General features: G+C 44.2%; 1 protein-coding gene across 1 annotated transcript; it reads right to left on the bottom strand.

Annotated features, from left to right (window-relative positions):
* Positions 1–2,696: 2,696 nt before the first annotated feature.
* On the bottom strand, positions 2,697–15,638 carry sall1a (spalt-like transcription factor 1a). The gene is made up of 3 exons (XM_072671678.1): positions 15,419–15,638; positions 5,791–9,203; positions 2,697–4,423 (listed from the first exon to the last, which is right to left on the bottom strand). The coding sequence occupies exons 1-3, from the start codon at positions 15,489–15,491 to the stop codon at positions 3,980–3,982; spliced, it is 3,930 nt and encodes a 1,309-aa protein (XP_072527779.1). The 5' UTR covers positions 15,492–15,638; the 3' UTR covers positions 2,697–3,979.
* Between the last annotated feature and the right edge of the window lie 771 nt (positions 15,639–16,409).

A 16,409-nucleotide genomic window follows, 5' to 3' on the forward strand; every position in this document is an offset into this window, starting at 1 on the left:
CAACAAAAACAATTAATTTACACACACCTAAATAATGAGCATACACACAAATAATGCAATCCCATTTTCTCATTTTCAGCTCAGCTCTGGTGTGATGGTCTAATAAATGGCATTTTTTTTTTATCTAATATATGCAACACATCTACAGTGCTGACAGTCGTGTGAATGATCTTTTTTCCGTCTCGTGCGCTGTGCTGAATAAATTAGATAGGACAAGGCAGCCAGCTTCTCCTTACACAAAGCCGAATAATAACTGAAACATTACCCATTAACTTCTTTTGCCTCTGCGCGTGCACGATTAGGGGGCATATCGCGTGCTCTCGATTTGCATTTGCAGCTTTAATTCTGATCAGCTCGGTTGTTTTGGTGACGCTCAAATGAAATACATCCATCACCTCAAACGACCAACAGACCTCAGTCCTCACAGAGACCCTCCAGCATCTCCTACAGTCTCCATACGAGCGGTGGGCAGCAACACGCAGGTTCACTCGGTGGAGGTTGTCTCTCTCTTTCACACACATACACACACGCGCGCGCGCACACACATAATATAATATAATATAATATAATATAATATAATATTAGTCTTGCGTTTGACATAATTATAATCTGGTAGTTAATTGTAAAAATCTACTGACAGTAAAATAGAATAAATTGATAATAAATAAATAAATCAGAAATTCAATTAGTTAAAAAAGGGAAATATAGAAAACACAAAATACGAATACGCACAAAAAGTCAATAGGCTATTTTAAGCCCGTTTTTATGATTTTTAAGATTTAATTAGCTAATCTTTAGTTTATCAAACCGAATAATACAATCTACGTACACCTCTATTATTATTATTATTATTATTATTATTATTAGAAACAGTTTTATTTAGCGCTTATTTAAATAGGAGTAATAAAAAACAATGACAATAATAATATTAATAATATTAATAATAATAATAATAATAATAATAGCTACATGACACTGAAAAAAAAATCTACATATCACTATTTATATAATTTTATATAAATATGAATTCTTGTAAACGAAAGGAGAACCCGGCTGCTCTCAGTCTGCACTACAACGAGCAGGTTTCCGCGCATCTGTGTCTGATCGCTTTATTTACTTTGACCAATTCTCTGAGTGACTGCGAGCCAACATCTGCGGAGTTCCGCGTGTCCGCAGAGTCAACAAACAGCGGGCAGTCAGGTGGTCCGCCCCGCAATAAAGCCCTCCGGAAGCTGAGGCTGTTCAAACAAAGCACGCGTCCCAATACCGTGTGCGCCTGACTTCTGACTGGAGCGCTCAGCTCGTGTCCAGAGAGTGACCAGAACTCCCACAGGCACCAGCCGAGCTTCTCCTTACAACGGAACTCCGGCATCCCGATTAGGACGCGAAGACTCCTAGAGTTAGACGACACGAACAGAGGCGCTTTGATTAGATACACCGGGCTGGGACACACACCCTTCATCTGATCAAACCAGAAGGACAATCAGACGATCAGTCGGGACAAACTGCGGCGTGTGAAACATGCACTCGGTGTTTCTACGTGTTCTACTTAGGGCACAAGTCCAAGTATTGGAACGCGGCCGGAGCTTTTATCTCGGGTCCAGATGGGACCGTCAGAAAGAACAGGATCTGGGATGAGGGTGGGAGGCGGCAACCTCCCTGCCAGGGCCTGGCCCCTTTTGCAAGGATCATTTAGCATCGAGATCTTGTAAATATTGGGGAATTTAGCCAGCTATAAAATCCGCGCATGGTGGGGAGAGGAGGGGAGGGGAGGGGAGTGGAGGGGTGGGAGGGCGAGGGGGTGGCGGTGTTAGGAAGAGGGGGCAGAGAAGAGAGGATCCGGGGCTCGAATTAACAGATCCTGCGCTGCAAGGAAGTGCAATGATGTGTTAAATTGAAAGCAGCTGGTGGGGTAGAAAAGTTGAAAAAGAGAAAATATAAAAGAACTGCGCGACACTCTGGTTGTGACACGATTTTGTTCCTTATAAAACACTTATTTTAATGTACAAAAAATAATAATAATAATAATAAATCCTCAGAGCTCTAAACTAATATGAATGTCAGCACTGGTGGCTTCGAATTCACAGTAAACCAATTTAAGTGAATGTTAAAATTAAAAAAATATATATTTTGTTATTATAAAGTGCATATTAAAATTGTATATATTTGTGTGTGTGTGTCAGCTCAACGACAACCTCAGCTTTGTCTAAATCCATTATCCTACCTTAAACAAAATACCCCTTCATTATCTGCTCTAGACGAGGAAACGTAGCCTATAAAAAGTTTCTCTTTTCAAGGCAGGCAGGTCTGATCAATCCATCGAAACAAACGCAGAAAGACAGCGGCTCCTACAGCGATCGATTCTTTAATTAAAGATTCAGAGGCCTGCCAGCCGGCGGAATGATGAACTGAAAGCTTGACTTGTGCTGCGGCCTGTTTTTTAATGGCCATGGGCTATTCGCCTAAATTACATTTGCGTCCGAGCAGAGCAGGCGTGGTGGGAAGCGTCCATATTAATGCACGCTGCCTCGTGGAGGAAGGTGTGAAGGAAAGAAGAGGAGGAGAGTTCCGGCCTAGCAGCTCAGTCGCACCACAACTGCGAGCAACTCTCGATCTCGAGCATCTGACAAGTCATCAGAGGAAGCGCCAGAGCTTTGTTCAGCTGGATGTGAAAGAAGAGAAGCAGCAACACATCATTTCTTTTGCAAAACAGATGTATTTGATTATTAGAATAAAGAATTACAGTATTGTAGTTGTTAGTAGGTATTAAACTGTAGAGAAACTGGACCCTTAAAGATTTTTCCAACTTTCCAAGAAAGTGCATGTAACAGTCCAACGGTTTTCAAACCTAATATATATTTCTATTTATAAAAACACTATCGTTTGTCCCCTAGCCGAGATGGACCTTGTCTTTGAGCAACATTTCTGTACATTTGTTTGGGATGGAATTCATTGTTCCACATTCGACAGTATGTACACGCCTTTTGAATCTGGTGTCAAAGGAAGATGCTAGAACGTAGCAGCAATGTGGAAAAACCCAGCTCATCACAAGTAGGCTATCACTTCCCATAACATCTATTTTCATTTGCTTCTCAGTTAGAGGTTTAAGCCAGTACGTGGACCTTTCTTGGTACTTTCTTGTGTAACGATGATGCTAGTTGAAGCTCTGTAGTCTACAGCAACAAGAAACGAGGAAGGGGGGGGGGGGGGGGGGCGTAGGGTGGACTAAAATGAAAGTGAAAAACCACAATACAATAAACATTCAAAAGCAAAGATTAATTTCTAAAAAAAACAAAACAAAACAGAACAGCTGAGATGTAGTTATGCCTGCGTTTGTCACTTTACTTAAATAAAAGTCGATGATAGAACTATCCTGCATGATTTCCCTCGGTCTGAGGAAAATCTGGGGGCGAGGGAGGGTGAGGGGGGGTGGTGGTTCATTGGAAGGGGTTAATACACAGCTGGTAAACCATCTAGCACGGATCAGTGTACAGTATTTACATCCTTTTGTTTATGCTTATTCAAGCTCTAATGCATCACAAACATCAACAGTTGTGTTATACATACTACAGATAGAAATAATTTAATACCAAAGTAAAAGTCATCTAGCCAGAAATGCTAAAAGTTCCAAAAAGCACACTTTTACACAATCACACAGCTCCGTTCTGGCGGTAAAACAGAAAAAAATTAAAATAAAATGAAAACTAAGTAACTGTTAATGTTTCCACTTTGTTGTTGTTGTTGTTGTTGTTTTTTGAGCAAGGTTATAATCACTAATAAATAAGCTCCGTAAAACTTTTAACGTGTTGTACATTGTACAAAAAAGCAAGTCCTCTTCAAACTAAAGTCTCGATGGCAAGCAAGAGCCGATTTTTTTTCCTGCACTTGTTCTCTCTCTCTTGTGCATGTGTGAGTACATGTCTGCAAGTGTTTAATGTGTGTATCAGCCAGAATGTACCACAGAAGCGCTGTCCGTCCCCTAGTTAGTGACAATCTCCTTGTTGTCCTCCATGAAGCGAGTGAAGCGGAAGTGAGTTCCGTTTTCCGTGTTGGCCATCTTCTCCAGGCCCGCCAGAGCTGCATTGGGCTCGGCGTTGTGCAGCTTGTCGATGCTGCCTGTCAAGCCACCGATGGGAGAACTGCCCCCATTCCCCACGCTTCCAGAGAGAGAGGGTGGCAAGCCTCCGTTCTGGATCACAGAGATCTCGTTGGTCTTCATGGCCAGGCCGTTGGAGAAGGCAGCGGCGTACTGGTTCCAGAAGCTAGCTGGGTCTCCGTTCCCTGCCCTTCCAGACAGGTCCTTCTGAAAGAGTTCGGGGAACTTGACGGGGTTTGTGCCCAGGAAGGCCATTGGGCCGTCCACAGAAAGCCTGCGTCCTCGCCGGGCTGGCGCACTGTTCCACATGTGAGTGCCCATGTGAACCTAGAGAGAGAGAGAGAGAGAGAGAGAGAGAAAGAGAGGGTGGGGGGTGGGGTCAGTAATGTTTGCAAATTTGGCCTTAAATCAGCATGGTGCACACAAGATGATGCAATGGAAAAACAAAGCATATAACAACTAATTAGTGTCGAGGTTGCCCCACTGAAGGCAGCGTTTGAGGTCCAGACATTAGCATGAGAATAATTATAACGATCTCGCATCGCGTCACTCTTAAAGCAGATGGAACCTCCAAGGACAGGCCTAGTCCTGGGTGAATTACATTGTCTGCTCACATAGCACTGGCTACTATTAAACGTGAGGGGTAGTGCTAATTTGTCCTTTAAGCATACGGTGAAGATCAATGGTAACTTTACAGGAGATGGAAAAAACCTTCTTAACTGTCAATGGAAGTCAATGGAAAAATCTATGTATTTCTAATCATTTTGGAGCATTTCTATTGGTCCATTCCTCATGAAACATGGACAAAATGTCTAAAATAACTGCTAGATTCAGATTACGTCAAAAAGTAAAAAACCTTTTTTTTTTTTGCATGACAGCGATGATAAACTAAGGCATAGTCTTTATTAACTGTAAACTACCTACTGAAAAATGAAGCTGTGTGGTTTAAGCAGCCTAAACAGTTTAAAAAGTACACTTAGACAGCTTAGACGTATATTTGTGACATGGTGGGAAAGTTATGCTTTAATTCAAATGAAATCCAGTTTTAGCAGCACATGCTAATGAACTGAATGCTGCAGACTGAACTCCATTCAAGTACATCAAATAAGCTGTAAAATCCAACTGCATTCAACAAGGATTTTCGGCTGCCTTTCTCAACTACACCCAGCGAGTGCACTATAATTACTGATTTATTCGGAGGGGAAATTTGAATCTAGTTAGAGATTTACATTGCTTCCTGAAAATGAAGCCTCCAGTGGGTCAGGTTTCCTCAACTCTTCCCAGGCGAGGGGTGCGATCGCACATGTCCACATAAAACCCCTGCAGTTCCTGTTTATCTGTGAGTCGGGGCCCTTTCTCTTTATGATCAAAGAGAAGCTCACGTTTTTCACAAGATAAACTTTGGAAAAACACTGAGCAGCACGCTGCCGCTAAGGGTGGTTGCCGCTGGTAACTGTAGTTAAAGCCTGTTAAGCGAAGCATTCCTGGCTGTGCTCCATCAATCACACTCTCAGGTTTCTGCCCAATATTCATATTAATGGGGTGACTCAACCTTTCCACTTGTACACCTTTATTTCAGCACAGTTGAGGTGATCTTTCTATTTACCTCCCCCTTGTGTTTAAATACATGCAAATCTAAAGAGTAAAAACATGCCCATTCGTTACAGTTCTTAGAATGATATCTCAATATTTACCTTGAGATTTCCTTTGGTGGTGAATGCACGCCCGCAGATGGTGCAAGCAAAGGGCTTCTCTCCAGTGTGGGTCCTCTCGTGGATCTGCAGAGCGCTGGAAGAGGAGAACATCTTCCCACAAGTGTTGCAGTAGTGCTGCTTGGGTGTCCGTCTTGGAGGAGCAGCGGATAGCACTGGAGATGTGGAAGCAGAGGAGGTCACCAGGCTTGAGGGAAGATCTTTTCCATCGTGCTGAGGAGCATGGAGGAATCCGTTAATCTCAGTCTTGATCATGGAGGACAAGGATCCGACAGAGAGAAGGGAAGGTGTAGGGCTGGATGCCAGGCTTGTGTTAGGCTCGAAAAGCTGGGAGGGCAGATCCCTCATCTGATGGGTCAGCATGTGTTGCTTTAGATTGCCCTTGGTGGAGAAGCCCCGGTTGCAAGCTGTGCAAATGAACGGCCTTTCTTTGGTATGGCTTCGGTAATGGATGTCCAAGGCACTCTGACAGGCAAATGTCTTGCCACAGATGTCGCATGATGTGTTCTTGGAGGTGCCTCGTTCACGGAAGGGGAAAAGCATGCCCAGTGGGTCTTTAGAAGGATTCATGGAAGTTAGGTCCAGAGCCCCTAGACTTGTGGAATGGGTTTGCATGAGGCCTGCACTTATGTGCTCCAGTGATGGTACTCTCTGCTGACGCTCCTCCAGACCGGGGGATTTGCGCTGCTGGGGAACACCACTAGTGGGTGACGGAGCTTGCATGGAGGAGGTAGATTCAGAGACGGCTGGACTTCCTGCACTTTGGCTCTCGATGTCACCTCCCAGTGAGGAGGAATCATTGGTGAAGTGATCCCCTTCCATCGAGCCATTTTCGGTTGCTTTAGCTCTGTTTGACTGCGAGTCCTCTACCAGCCCCTGTGGCGCATTCTTATCCTGATGGTCAAGACTTGACAGCTCCAGTGGCGTAGGTGAAGAGCAGAGGCTGTCCTGGGATGCGTCAGCAGATTTAGGTGTGTCTGGAACACTGCTATCTGGGCCATCCTCCAGTCCTTCCATGTTGTCATCTGAGAAGTTGTCCAGATCGTCAAAGTTTCTCTCTTCAAACGAACCAGCATCAGAGCCCATCGATTCAGGGTAGCTTTCAGGCAGAGGGGTGTTGGGGATCTGGCCACCCATGTGCATACGAATGTGCTGCTGCAGCACCACAGCATTGGTGAACTTTTTCTGGCAGATAGGGCAAGAGTGCTGTACCCTCAGAGGTGGCATGGCACGATGGACACTGTAGTGGGTCTTCAGGTTGCCCTTAGTGGTAAAGGCACGGCCACAGATTTTGCATTTGAAGGGCCGTTCTCCCGTATGAGTGCGGTAGTGCATTTTCAGTGCACTCTGGCAGCTTAGAACACGATGGCAGATGACACACTCATTTGGGTCTGTCACCTTCCTGTCTATGTTCTCCACCAGTTGCTGTAACTTGGACGTTTCAGAGCCTTGCAGAGGATCTAGAAGGCCTCCAAATGGGAATTTAGCCTTAAACTGCTCCGACATAAGGGGCATCAGAGGATTGGTAGCCATGGGAGGACTGTTGGAGGTGGTGTATTCTGTCTTGCCCTCGCCTACTGAGCTTGTGTTCATTGTGAAGCTTAAGGGCCGACAGTTTTCTTCAGTTTTCCCATTTGAGGTAGGCAAGGTTGCACCATCGCCTTCTTCTGAGACAACATCACTGCTTTTTGTGGACGGTTCGACTGGACCTGAGTCACTCTTAGCAGAGTGGGAAGGGCTTGTTACAGACACAGAATGATTCTCCTCCTTCTTGATAAATGGGGGCAGGCTTGGCATAGTTGGTGGGAGCAACATGCCAACTGATGAACTCAAAGTGGACAGTACAGGCTTGCTGTCCAACCAGCTCGTGACTGGCTTCTCGGGTGCCATTGACATCCCATAGGGAATACCAGTGCTGGTTGGAATATTATCCAAATGCTCTGGGACTGGATACGGGTTCATCTGGATGTGAGGGTACTTCTCTTTATGACGCTGGAAGTGAACTTTCAAGTTGCCACGGGTTGAGAAGCGGTTGCCACAGATGTTGCACTTGTACGGCCTTTCTCCTGTATGTGAACGCAAGTGGATCTGCAAGGCACTGTCACTCCCAAACACCTTGGCACAAAACCTGCACTTATGTTTGAAGAATGCTTCCTCCGAGCTGCTCTTGGGCTCAAAAGAAGACACATTAGGTGGCTTGCCTTTTCTTTGTTGGGCTAACGCTGCCAGTGAGTTGAGATCCTCGACCGTGGTTCCAACACTAGGAAGAGCACTGGAGAACATTGGGTTTCCCGGTGGGGGCTGAGGTAGAAGTGAGTTAGCCACAGGATTCAACAGGCTTCCAATCCCAAAGGCTGGTGTAGACGACTTAGCTAGGGACGGGTTGCCTAGCTGGGCATGCAGACTTCCAGAATATCCAGCCCTCTTGTCTGATGCTTGAGTATTGACCACAGCTGTCCCTAGTGCTCCCAGACTTTGAGATGACTCTCCCAGGCTGGAGTTGCTTTGAGGTAGCTTCGCAGCACTAGCCATCTGTTTCAGGCTGCTAATGCTAGCAGACTGGCTAGCCAGGCTCTGAGCTAGCCCCGCTGCAGCCGCTAACTGCTGGGACAGGTGGGAGCTGAGTGTGGTTAGTGGGCTGGTGGACGAAGCCAGAGTCCCAGGGGAGGACGTGGGTGGGACCTGTAGCTCAGGAGACTGGGATGCTAGCAGAAGTATCTGGTGACGTATCTGCTCTATTAACTGCAGTTGGTGGATCTGCTGCTGTTGCAGGGCTAGAAGTTGCTCCATAAGGGCAGGCACTGCAACCCTCTGGCCTCCTGATGATCTTGTCTCCTGAGAGAACTGGGCCACTGCCACTTTGGTGCTCTGGAGATTTTCAATGATAACGTTGCTGTTCATCACCGAGAAGTTTCCCAGCTCTGTAAGATTGCCAAGCTGAGGTAGTGAGGCTGAGATAGCAGAGCTGCCCAGACTGGGTCCAGTACTGCCCCTATCGCCATGGACTTCTTCACTGCTGCAATTAATGGGGCTGTTTCTCTCCATGTGTCCATTTCCATCATCATGGGCAGCAGAGATCGCCGACACATCCACATCCATGGCTTCCTCTTTATCCAGTGAGTTATGGTCTAAAAGATCAGCACACTCGACTTGGTCTGCGTTATTAGTCATGTCATTCACCTGCTCATCAGGATTATGGGGAGAGGAGCTTGGAGAGAAAGTTCCGGAAGGAGACGCAGGGTTCTCATTCACAATCAGAACTAATTGATTCTTAATGCAATTCTTCTGGTGTTGTTCAAGATCCGACAGTTCAAAGAACTCAGCGCAGCATCTGCTACAGACATGGGCACCCGAGTCCTTGCAAGGGGGGTCGTCCGAGCCAGGCTCTGTGTCCCCTGAAAAGAAAAGAGAGAGGGGGGAAGAGAGAAACAGGGAGAGAGAACAAGGGGATTAGTGATTAGAAATGTTTTGCAGCTGAAGAAGCAGCTTTATCTGTTCAAATTCTTTTGTTGTTAATCTTCTGTTAATCAGTTTAACACTTATCCTCTTGATACATTAAAAAAACAACAATTAAAAAAGGGAACAATAAAGCCAAAACAGATTAGACAAAAAAGACCACTTCACAGCTGAGCTATGTGAAACAGGATGACAAAAAAGAAGAAGAAAGATCAATAACACTTAAAATATTGCTGAAAAGTGATCTTTGAAGATGTGTATGTGAGTCCCCTCATCCCCACCACCTTAGGTAATCATTTTCTTCAGACAATCCATCAAAACATGAAATACTATGAACTGAGGACAATGGGGCCTAATGAAATTTCATAGAGAGGCATTGATTTCCAATATTTCATACTCCTCAATGCCTACATGTCCACTAGGCACAAATCAACCATTTGAAGGACTTATTAGACTTTCAATTTGCTGTCAACTTTGCTCATTTTCAACCAACTGTGGGCATCTTGGACAGGTTATCCCTGTCACTAAACTAATTTGTATCTAGTCAGCCTGCAATCAGGATCTGACAGAACAAGCAGGCCCTCGGCATTCAGATCGTCCTGCTTTGCTCTTTGCTGCCACTACAGAGGCGAATGTAGTCCTGGAGGAATGTGTACAAAACTGCATGCTTCGAGTTCTTAAAAAAGTGAGATGTCAGTAATTTAAAAACATTATTTAAGTAAACAATAAGGAGATATAATATCTTATATAATATATAAGATAATTATTCCTTAGAGTTTGCTGAGTATAGAAGGTTAGCGTTGTGTAGTGACGGCTATTTCTCTTAACACACTGTATTTACATTAGAAATATGTCTCAATATTTCTCAAACTGTCCCTAAAAAACGCAAGCTGTACAAACTAATCTCAGATGCAAATGTACTTACTGGAAAAGCATTTAGAAATATGAAAGAAACAGATCTTTCCAAACAAAATGAACCATTTTTTTTCTTTTTGAAAATAAAAGAGAAGAATTTTAAAAAGGTGGTGAGAAATACTTTTCTGTCCCTCCTTCTCCCCTCACAAGCTGTGGCCTCTGTCCATACTTCCATCTCTCTCCCTCCCTCCCTCCCTCCCTCTCTCTCTCTCTCTCCCACCCCTCCTTCTTTGTATCCCGCAAAAATCTTGCTGTTTAACATACAAGTTGATTTACAAATTGCAATTTTCTATGAATCCCCTTCATTGTGGGGCTTCGCCCTCTACATTTTCATCAGTGTGGGGATTCATTTGCAAATGAAACCCCTGCAGAAGTGTGTCCCGGCCCTGCCGGGAGACAGGATGGCTCCCCATTGTTCCCCAGCATGGGAGCGTCGGAGCAGGGCCGAGGGGGCGAGGGGGCGAGGGCCTGGCCCGCTCATCACGGCTGTTTCTAGAACAGATCCTCTTTAATTCACGGATTATCCTCCCTCAATGTTTCTCTGTGCTGGAACATCAGATAACGCTAAAGTTGCCATGACACTAAAGCCGTGCCTCACACCACCACCGCGCCCGCCGGATGGGAAAAGTCAACTTTATGATGAAAAGTTTTTTTTTTTTTTTAATATTACAGCAGAAGAGCTTTAGGTGTGGTCTAATGAGAAGAGAAAAAAGTGCTCTAATTTAGTCGAGGGGGAGGGGAGATTTGTGGAAATTGGGAACGGTTTACGGTAAAGAATGGAGTTAATCTGTGTGCATTACTTTGCATAAGTGCACATCTTCACTGATGTCAAGACATACATACATTTATACACACAATCGCATTATTAACAGTATCTAGAGGATATTTTGCTACTATATAAATGTGGCAGTTATTCCAATATTATTTTTGACTGTATATTGTGTGATATGGTTGTTTTTCTTGGTAAATATCTATGGTGCCAATTTCTTGTTACTTGATTTGAGCCATTTTGGCTTACGTTCAACTGTGATTGGGAACACTGATACTCTGAAACTGCCTAAAGCAGATTCTAAAAAAGAAAAAAAATCACCACATTAATTAGGTAATTAATTAACCTAAAACCTAAAATAAAATTTTATTACTTTCTCTGAAAGAACATCTAACATACATTTAACATAAAATAGCATTCAAATTCTATTCCATTTCATATGGTAAAATCCCAAGAACTAAAAGCTACAACGTTTTTGTGGAAAGATGAATGTTTTAATGCATTGAAAGCATTTTTTAAGTTAAAATAATAAATCAACGATAATAAGGAGAGAAACCTAAGCATTAATCTGCTGTACAGAAAATATCCAGAGTACATTTGAACGACTGAAGAGCTCTCTAGCTCTTTCTGAATGCACAGCTTTGTATAGGCTCAGTGTTGGGAAACACTTCTAAAAATGAGTGAAAAATATGCCCCATAGCTAAAGAACCACCAACATTTCTATTGTGTGGCAACTGAAACAGCTCAGACATCAGCATTCATCATTCCTCTTACACCTAAATAACAGTACTCTGGAGCAAAATGGTTATAATCACAGTGCATTACACACATATATACGCAACTCGTGACTACGCCCTGTGTGGAGAATGAATTATTTAGCAGGTAAATATATTGATAAAAAAAAAAACTGAGAAGCATTCAAGTTCTCAATCTGAGAACTATTTAAGAAAAGCCAACTTGAACATAGTCACCGAGAGCACATGCTTTCCAGCAGGAGGAAAAGTCCAGTTAAAGATTCTGACTGAAGTTAAGGATTAGTTCAAATAAAGCTCTAGTTGTGAGGAGAAACTACATAACTGTAGCTGCAGGTCCTCAGTACAGGACAGAGGACCGCCAAGCAGTGGCTCGGACCGAATCAAGACATGCAGAAGGAACAGAGAGACAGTTTGCAGAGTGTGAAAGAATTTTAGGAAGTGATTTGGAAAATGAGTAAATAAGAAAAGGAACAACAACAAAAAACCTACTCTATTGCCTACGTTGTTTTGCTCTGCTGCAGGCGTCGCACTACTTCGAAGAGGCAGTTATTGTTCACACACACTACCTCTTCATTTCTCTCTCTCTCTCTCTCTCTCCTTCCCTCCCTTCTTCCAACCCTCCCTCCTCTCTTTTTCAGCCTTTCGGAAACTTCCCACTGAACACTAGATGGGGTTCCTGTAAAGCTCTTCTCTGCTGGTCAGCTCGCGCTCAGCTTGTGCTCTAGTGACATTGCTTCAAACAAACAGGGGTGTGAAAGGGGACTTACAAAGCAAAGTTGGGTCCTCAAGGCTACTTCCAAACTTCCACTACACACACCATGGTGGTGAGAAGAAGAAGAAAAAAAAGACAAGCAACCAAATCCCTGTTGATGGTAGGGGTCCAGCTCTATTTGTTTGCATGAGGGGAGCTCCCTCTGAATCACTCTCTCGCTCTCTTTCTCTCTCTGGGTGGGGAGCATGTTTGCTGGGGTGAAAGGGGAAAAGCAGCCACATTCGTACCCCCCACCCTCCAAACCCCCCACACACCCCTACACACCCCTCCCAATAAAGCAGCAGTTCCTGCTAGGCTGGCTTTAAGCAGACACTCTGGGGGTCAGTGACGCAGCACACACGGACACGGCGTGACCTGATCTCTACTCACCTCCCCACAGTGTGAGCCTGGCAAAGGTTAAAACAGCTTCACATCCCACCCTTGGTGATGGGCCAACAGGGACAGAACCCTCTCCGTTCCAGCTCTGTACTACTGCTCCGGCCTAATGCTGGACGAGACCCCCCTGACAGTTAGCGGCCTTGAGTCTTCTCTGAATGTTCACTTAAACATTCAGAGACAAAGCTGTGTTTCCCAGCAAGACTTTGGATGGAAGCAAAGCAAAATTGCAGATACCATGCATGTGAGTAGGCTAGTCAACAGGTTATGCCTTCAGACTTGCTTTGCATTTGGTGGAATAACTGAAAAACGGACAGCTCGGTCAGCTGAAACTGTCCGACAAACGTTGCCATTCACTTCTTTATTGAGTTTGAGGGTGGGTGGGGGGGATTCTGCTATTGCCGTTATTTTTCTCAGTTTGTTGGTAATGATGCTAACAAGGTCGCATAAACTCGCGCGCAAATATGCTTTTTACTTTTAATATTATCTATTATTTATTAGTCATATTTCGTAAATTATTTCGAGATTTTAAGCGGTGAATCCAGCTGTAAATACAAGCTAATATAACGCCTTCATAACGTAGGCCTTCAGAACTTCAGCGCCTCGGTAAAATACAAATCACAGACTGAATAAAACTAAAAATAAATAAATAAATAAATAAATACATATAAAATGTAAAAAGGTGAATTTAACAAATTCCTCCCACACAGCGTGTATAACCTAGACATCTGAAAAGCTGGTAGACCTTTTTTTAAGCAGCAAACAAAAGTCTTATCGCGAAAGTGAGGGAAACCATATGACGGACATTAAGATGACAGTGGTCAAGGCAGAGCCTTTCATGTCCTGCCTCAGAAACTTGTGTTAGTGCACCGTGCGAGCCATTTGGAAACAATATGTAAAATTGAATCAAGAAGCCCAATTGTGTAGAAAATTGCCTGACTTTCGATACTAAACCCAAACCCTTATCGCATCAAAGCGTCCTTTCAAAATCAGCAAGACGAAACCTGCTATCAAACGCTGAAAGCTGAGAGAGATGGAGCTGCTTTGCGAGAGGACTTTTAAGTCATAAATAGGCCACTTTATAGAAGAAATGTTAATGCGCTGTAAACGCCTTTTATACCTCAAACGAGCCTTATTCACTCTTATTTAGCGTTTCAGTCAGCCTTTGAAGAGCGCGGGTTTGAGGAACTTAGTCCAGAAACGGTCCGTTCAACTCCAACTCCAACACCAGCGCTGTTATATTATGATATATGATAAGACTCACATACAAAAAAAAATAACATGAAAAAAAAAAAAGAAACCTCGCGATTAAAAAGATAAGCATTTCTAGTAAGATAAACAGCTTGAATTAAATTCATGTTTTCGGCGTGTCTTCCTGATCTCTGGACTACCTGTAGCCTACAGCTGTACATAGTCTAAAAAAAGCTGCGCTTTGCCTTTTTTTTTAATGCACAAATGAAAACAAATTTCACGTACAAAAGTTTTTAGATTAAATTAAAAAGGTTTTTGTGTTGAGGATCGTTGTTTTTTTTCCATAAAAAAAAACACAAAACAAAACAAACAAAATATATATATATATATAGTTTTTGCGTGAACTGGCGTCAAACGGCTGCATTTATATAACGAAACTATGAATGTAAAATAATTTAGACCTCTAAATAAAAATAAATAAATGTATTCTAAGTATAAATAAATGATATCATACAAAGTCTATGACGATTACAACAGATCTACGTGAGTTTTCTCTGGATATCACATGGCTGAACGCATGTAAACAGCCCGTTAAAAAGTCGGGGAAACTTCCAACTTACAGTTAAAGTACGGAGAATCGCGTTTTCCTGTAATATTAAGGCAGGCAGAGATGCTGAGCCTTTTGTGGCAGAAAGGAAAAACGGAGAAATGAACGATGACGCATTAAAGCCTGAGTAAACTTTTTACTGTTTGTTTGTTGTTGTTGTTGTTGTTTTTTTTTTCAGAGCAGAATTAACCAAACGTAAAAAGCAAAGTCTTTTAAACGAAGCCCAAATCCTGTTTTTGTTAGTTAGAGCTCTAACTGTGCGTTTGAGCTCCATGAAACACTCTGGCCGGAGGATCTCATGGAAGAAAAACGGCTAAAAGCAATACTTCAAACTTCTGCGGGCAACTTGAGCTTCAGTGAGGCAAAACGAAACGAAACGGTAAGCTTTAATATTCTCTCAGAAGTGTGGAGAACTTGCTCTAGTTCTACTTTTAATCAGTAAACAACCCTGTCCAAGTCTTCAGAAGCGGAGTTAACCGACTCAACCATTCAAGCAGATTCAGTCTTACTGTTTTCTTACATAAAGCTGCTCAGTTAAGACTGAGGGAAGCAGATTGTAAATTCAGCACTAAAACGTAAAAAAAAAAAAACGTAAAGTAACGTTTCAGTGCGCTTGAGAAGGTTTCTCCTCACTTTAATAGCTAGCTACCTTCTCGAAACTCTCGAAACTGAACGCATGTCTGCCCGGACGGGACGGGACGAGCCTGGACGGGGCTACAGCAGCCCACCTAAAGCCCAGAGTGGCGTCGAAGTGCCGTGCTCCAACTTACCATTGTGCTCCGCGCCGGGCAGCTGCGGCTCGGACTGGAAATGCTGCGGCTTCGCCTGCTTCCTCCGCGACATGCTGGCCTCGCGCCTCAGCCACGAGAAAGCGACGGGGGGGAGAGGAAAAAAGTCGCCGAGAAACGTCCCGAAATCACGGCGCGCGAGCCCATCCACCGCGCGTGTGTCCCGTTATGATTATCAATAATGCCTCGCGATTAATCATACGGGTTCTTTGAAAGGCGATTGGCACCTCGCCAGCCACCACCTCCTCCTCCTCCTCCTCCTCCTCCCCCTCCTCCTCCTGCTGCTGCTGCTGTCCTCCTCCTCTTCTTCCAACACCCCCTCCTCTCTCTCTCTCTCTCTCTCTCTCTCTCTCAGACACACACACTCTCTCTCTCTCTCTCACACACACACACACACACACACACAAATGAAGTCTCTTTAATCAATTAGCCGCTGATTTGCTGGGGACTCCTGTCTCTCCGGCTCTCCCACCCAATGAGGTTGGGTTTCCCAGCTCCCCTCGCCGTCGCTTGATCGCTTTAACCCTTCTGCGCGAGCCGGGCGGCCGCTGGTGGCTACGGTGAGCTTCTCTCGGACACCACAGCGATGTCCATGCCGTGCCCACGCGTGACGTGACCGTGTGGTGTCTTCTGCTGCGGTCTTTCAGACGGTCATCGCCGCGATCAGTTTCAGTTCACCCAAAGTGTCCGACAGGCTGCGGTCAAACATCCGCGCTCCTTTTTTACAGCTGTTTTTGTTGTTGTTGTTGTTGTTGTCTTTCCTGTTGTTGTCCTCCTAAAACACACACACACACACACACACACACACTGACTGTTCGGAGTGTGTGTTCGGACTCTCCTCGTTTCTGAAAAGCGATCCGTGTGTGATGGCAAAACTTCACCGCCGTCGTTTGTTCCTCAAGGCCAGAGAGAGAGAGGGAGTAAGGGAGAGAGAGTCATAGGGTAAGAGACTGAAGGGGGACGAAAAAAAAAA

Source organism: Salminus brasiliensis, chromosome 25 (assembly GCF_030463535.1).
Source record: "Salminus brasiliensis chromosome 25, fSalBra1.hap2, whole genome shotgun sequence".
NCBI lineage: Eukaryota > Metazoa > Chordata > Actinopteri > Characiformes > Bryconidae > Salminus > Salminus brasiliensis.

Coding starts and splice junctions, on each gene's coding strand:
- sall1a (XM_072671678.1), bottom strand. CDS start 15,491: ATGTCGCGGAGGAAGCAGGCGAAGCCGCAGCATTTCCAGTCCGAGCCG. Junction 9,204..15,418: donor GCCCGGCGCGGAGCACAATG/GTAAGTTGGAGC, acceptor TTTTCTTTTCAG/GGGACACAGAGCCTGGCTCG. Junction 4,424..5,790: donor CCACCAAAGGAAATCTCAAG/GTAAATATTGAG, acceptor CTCTCTCTCTAG/GTTCACATGGGCACTCACAT.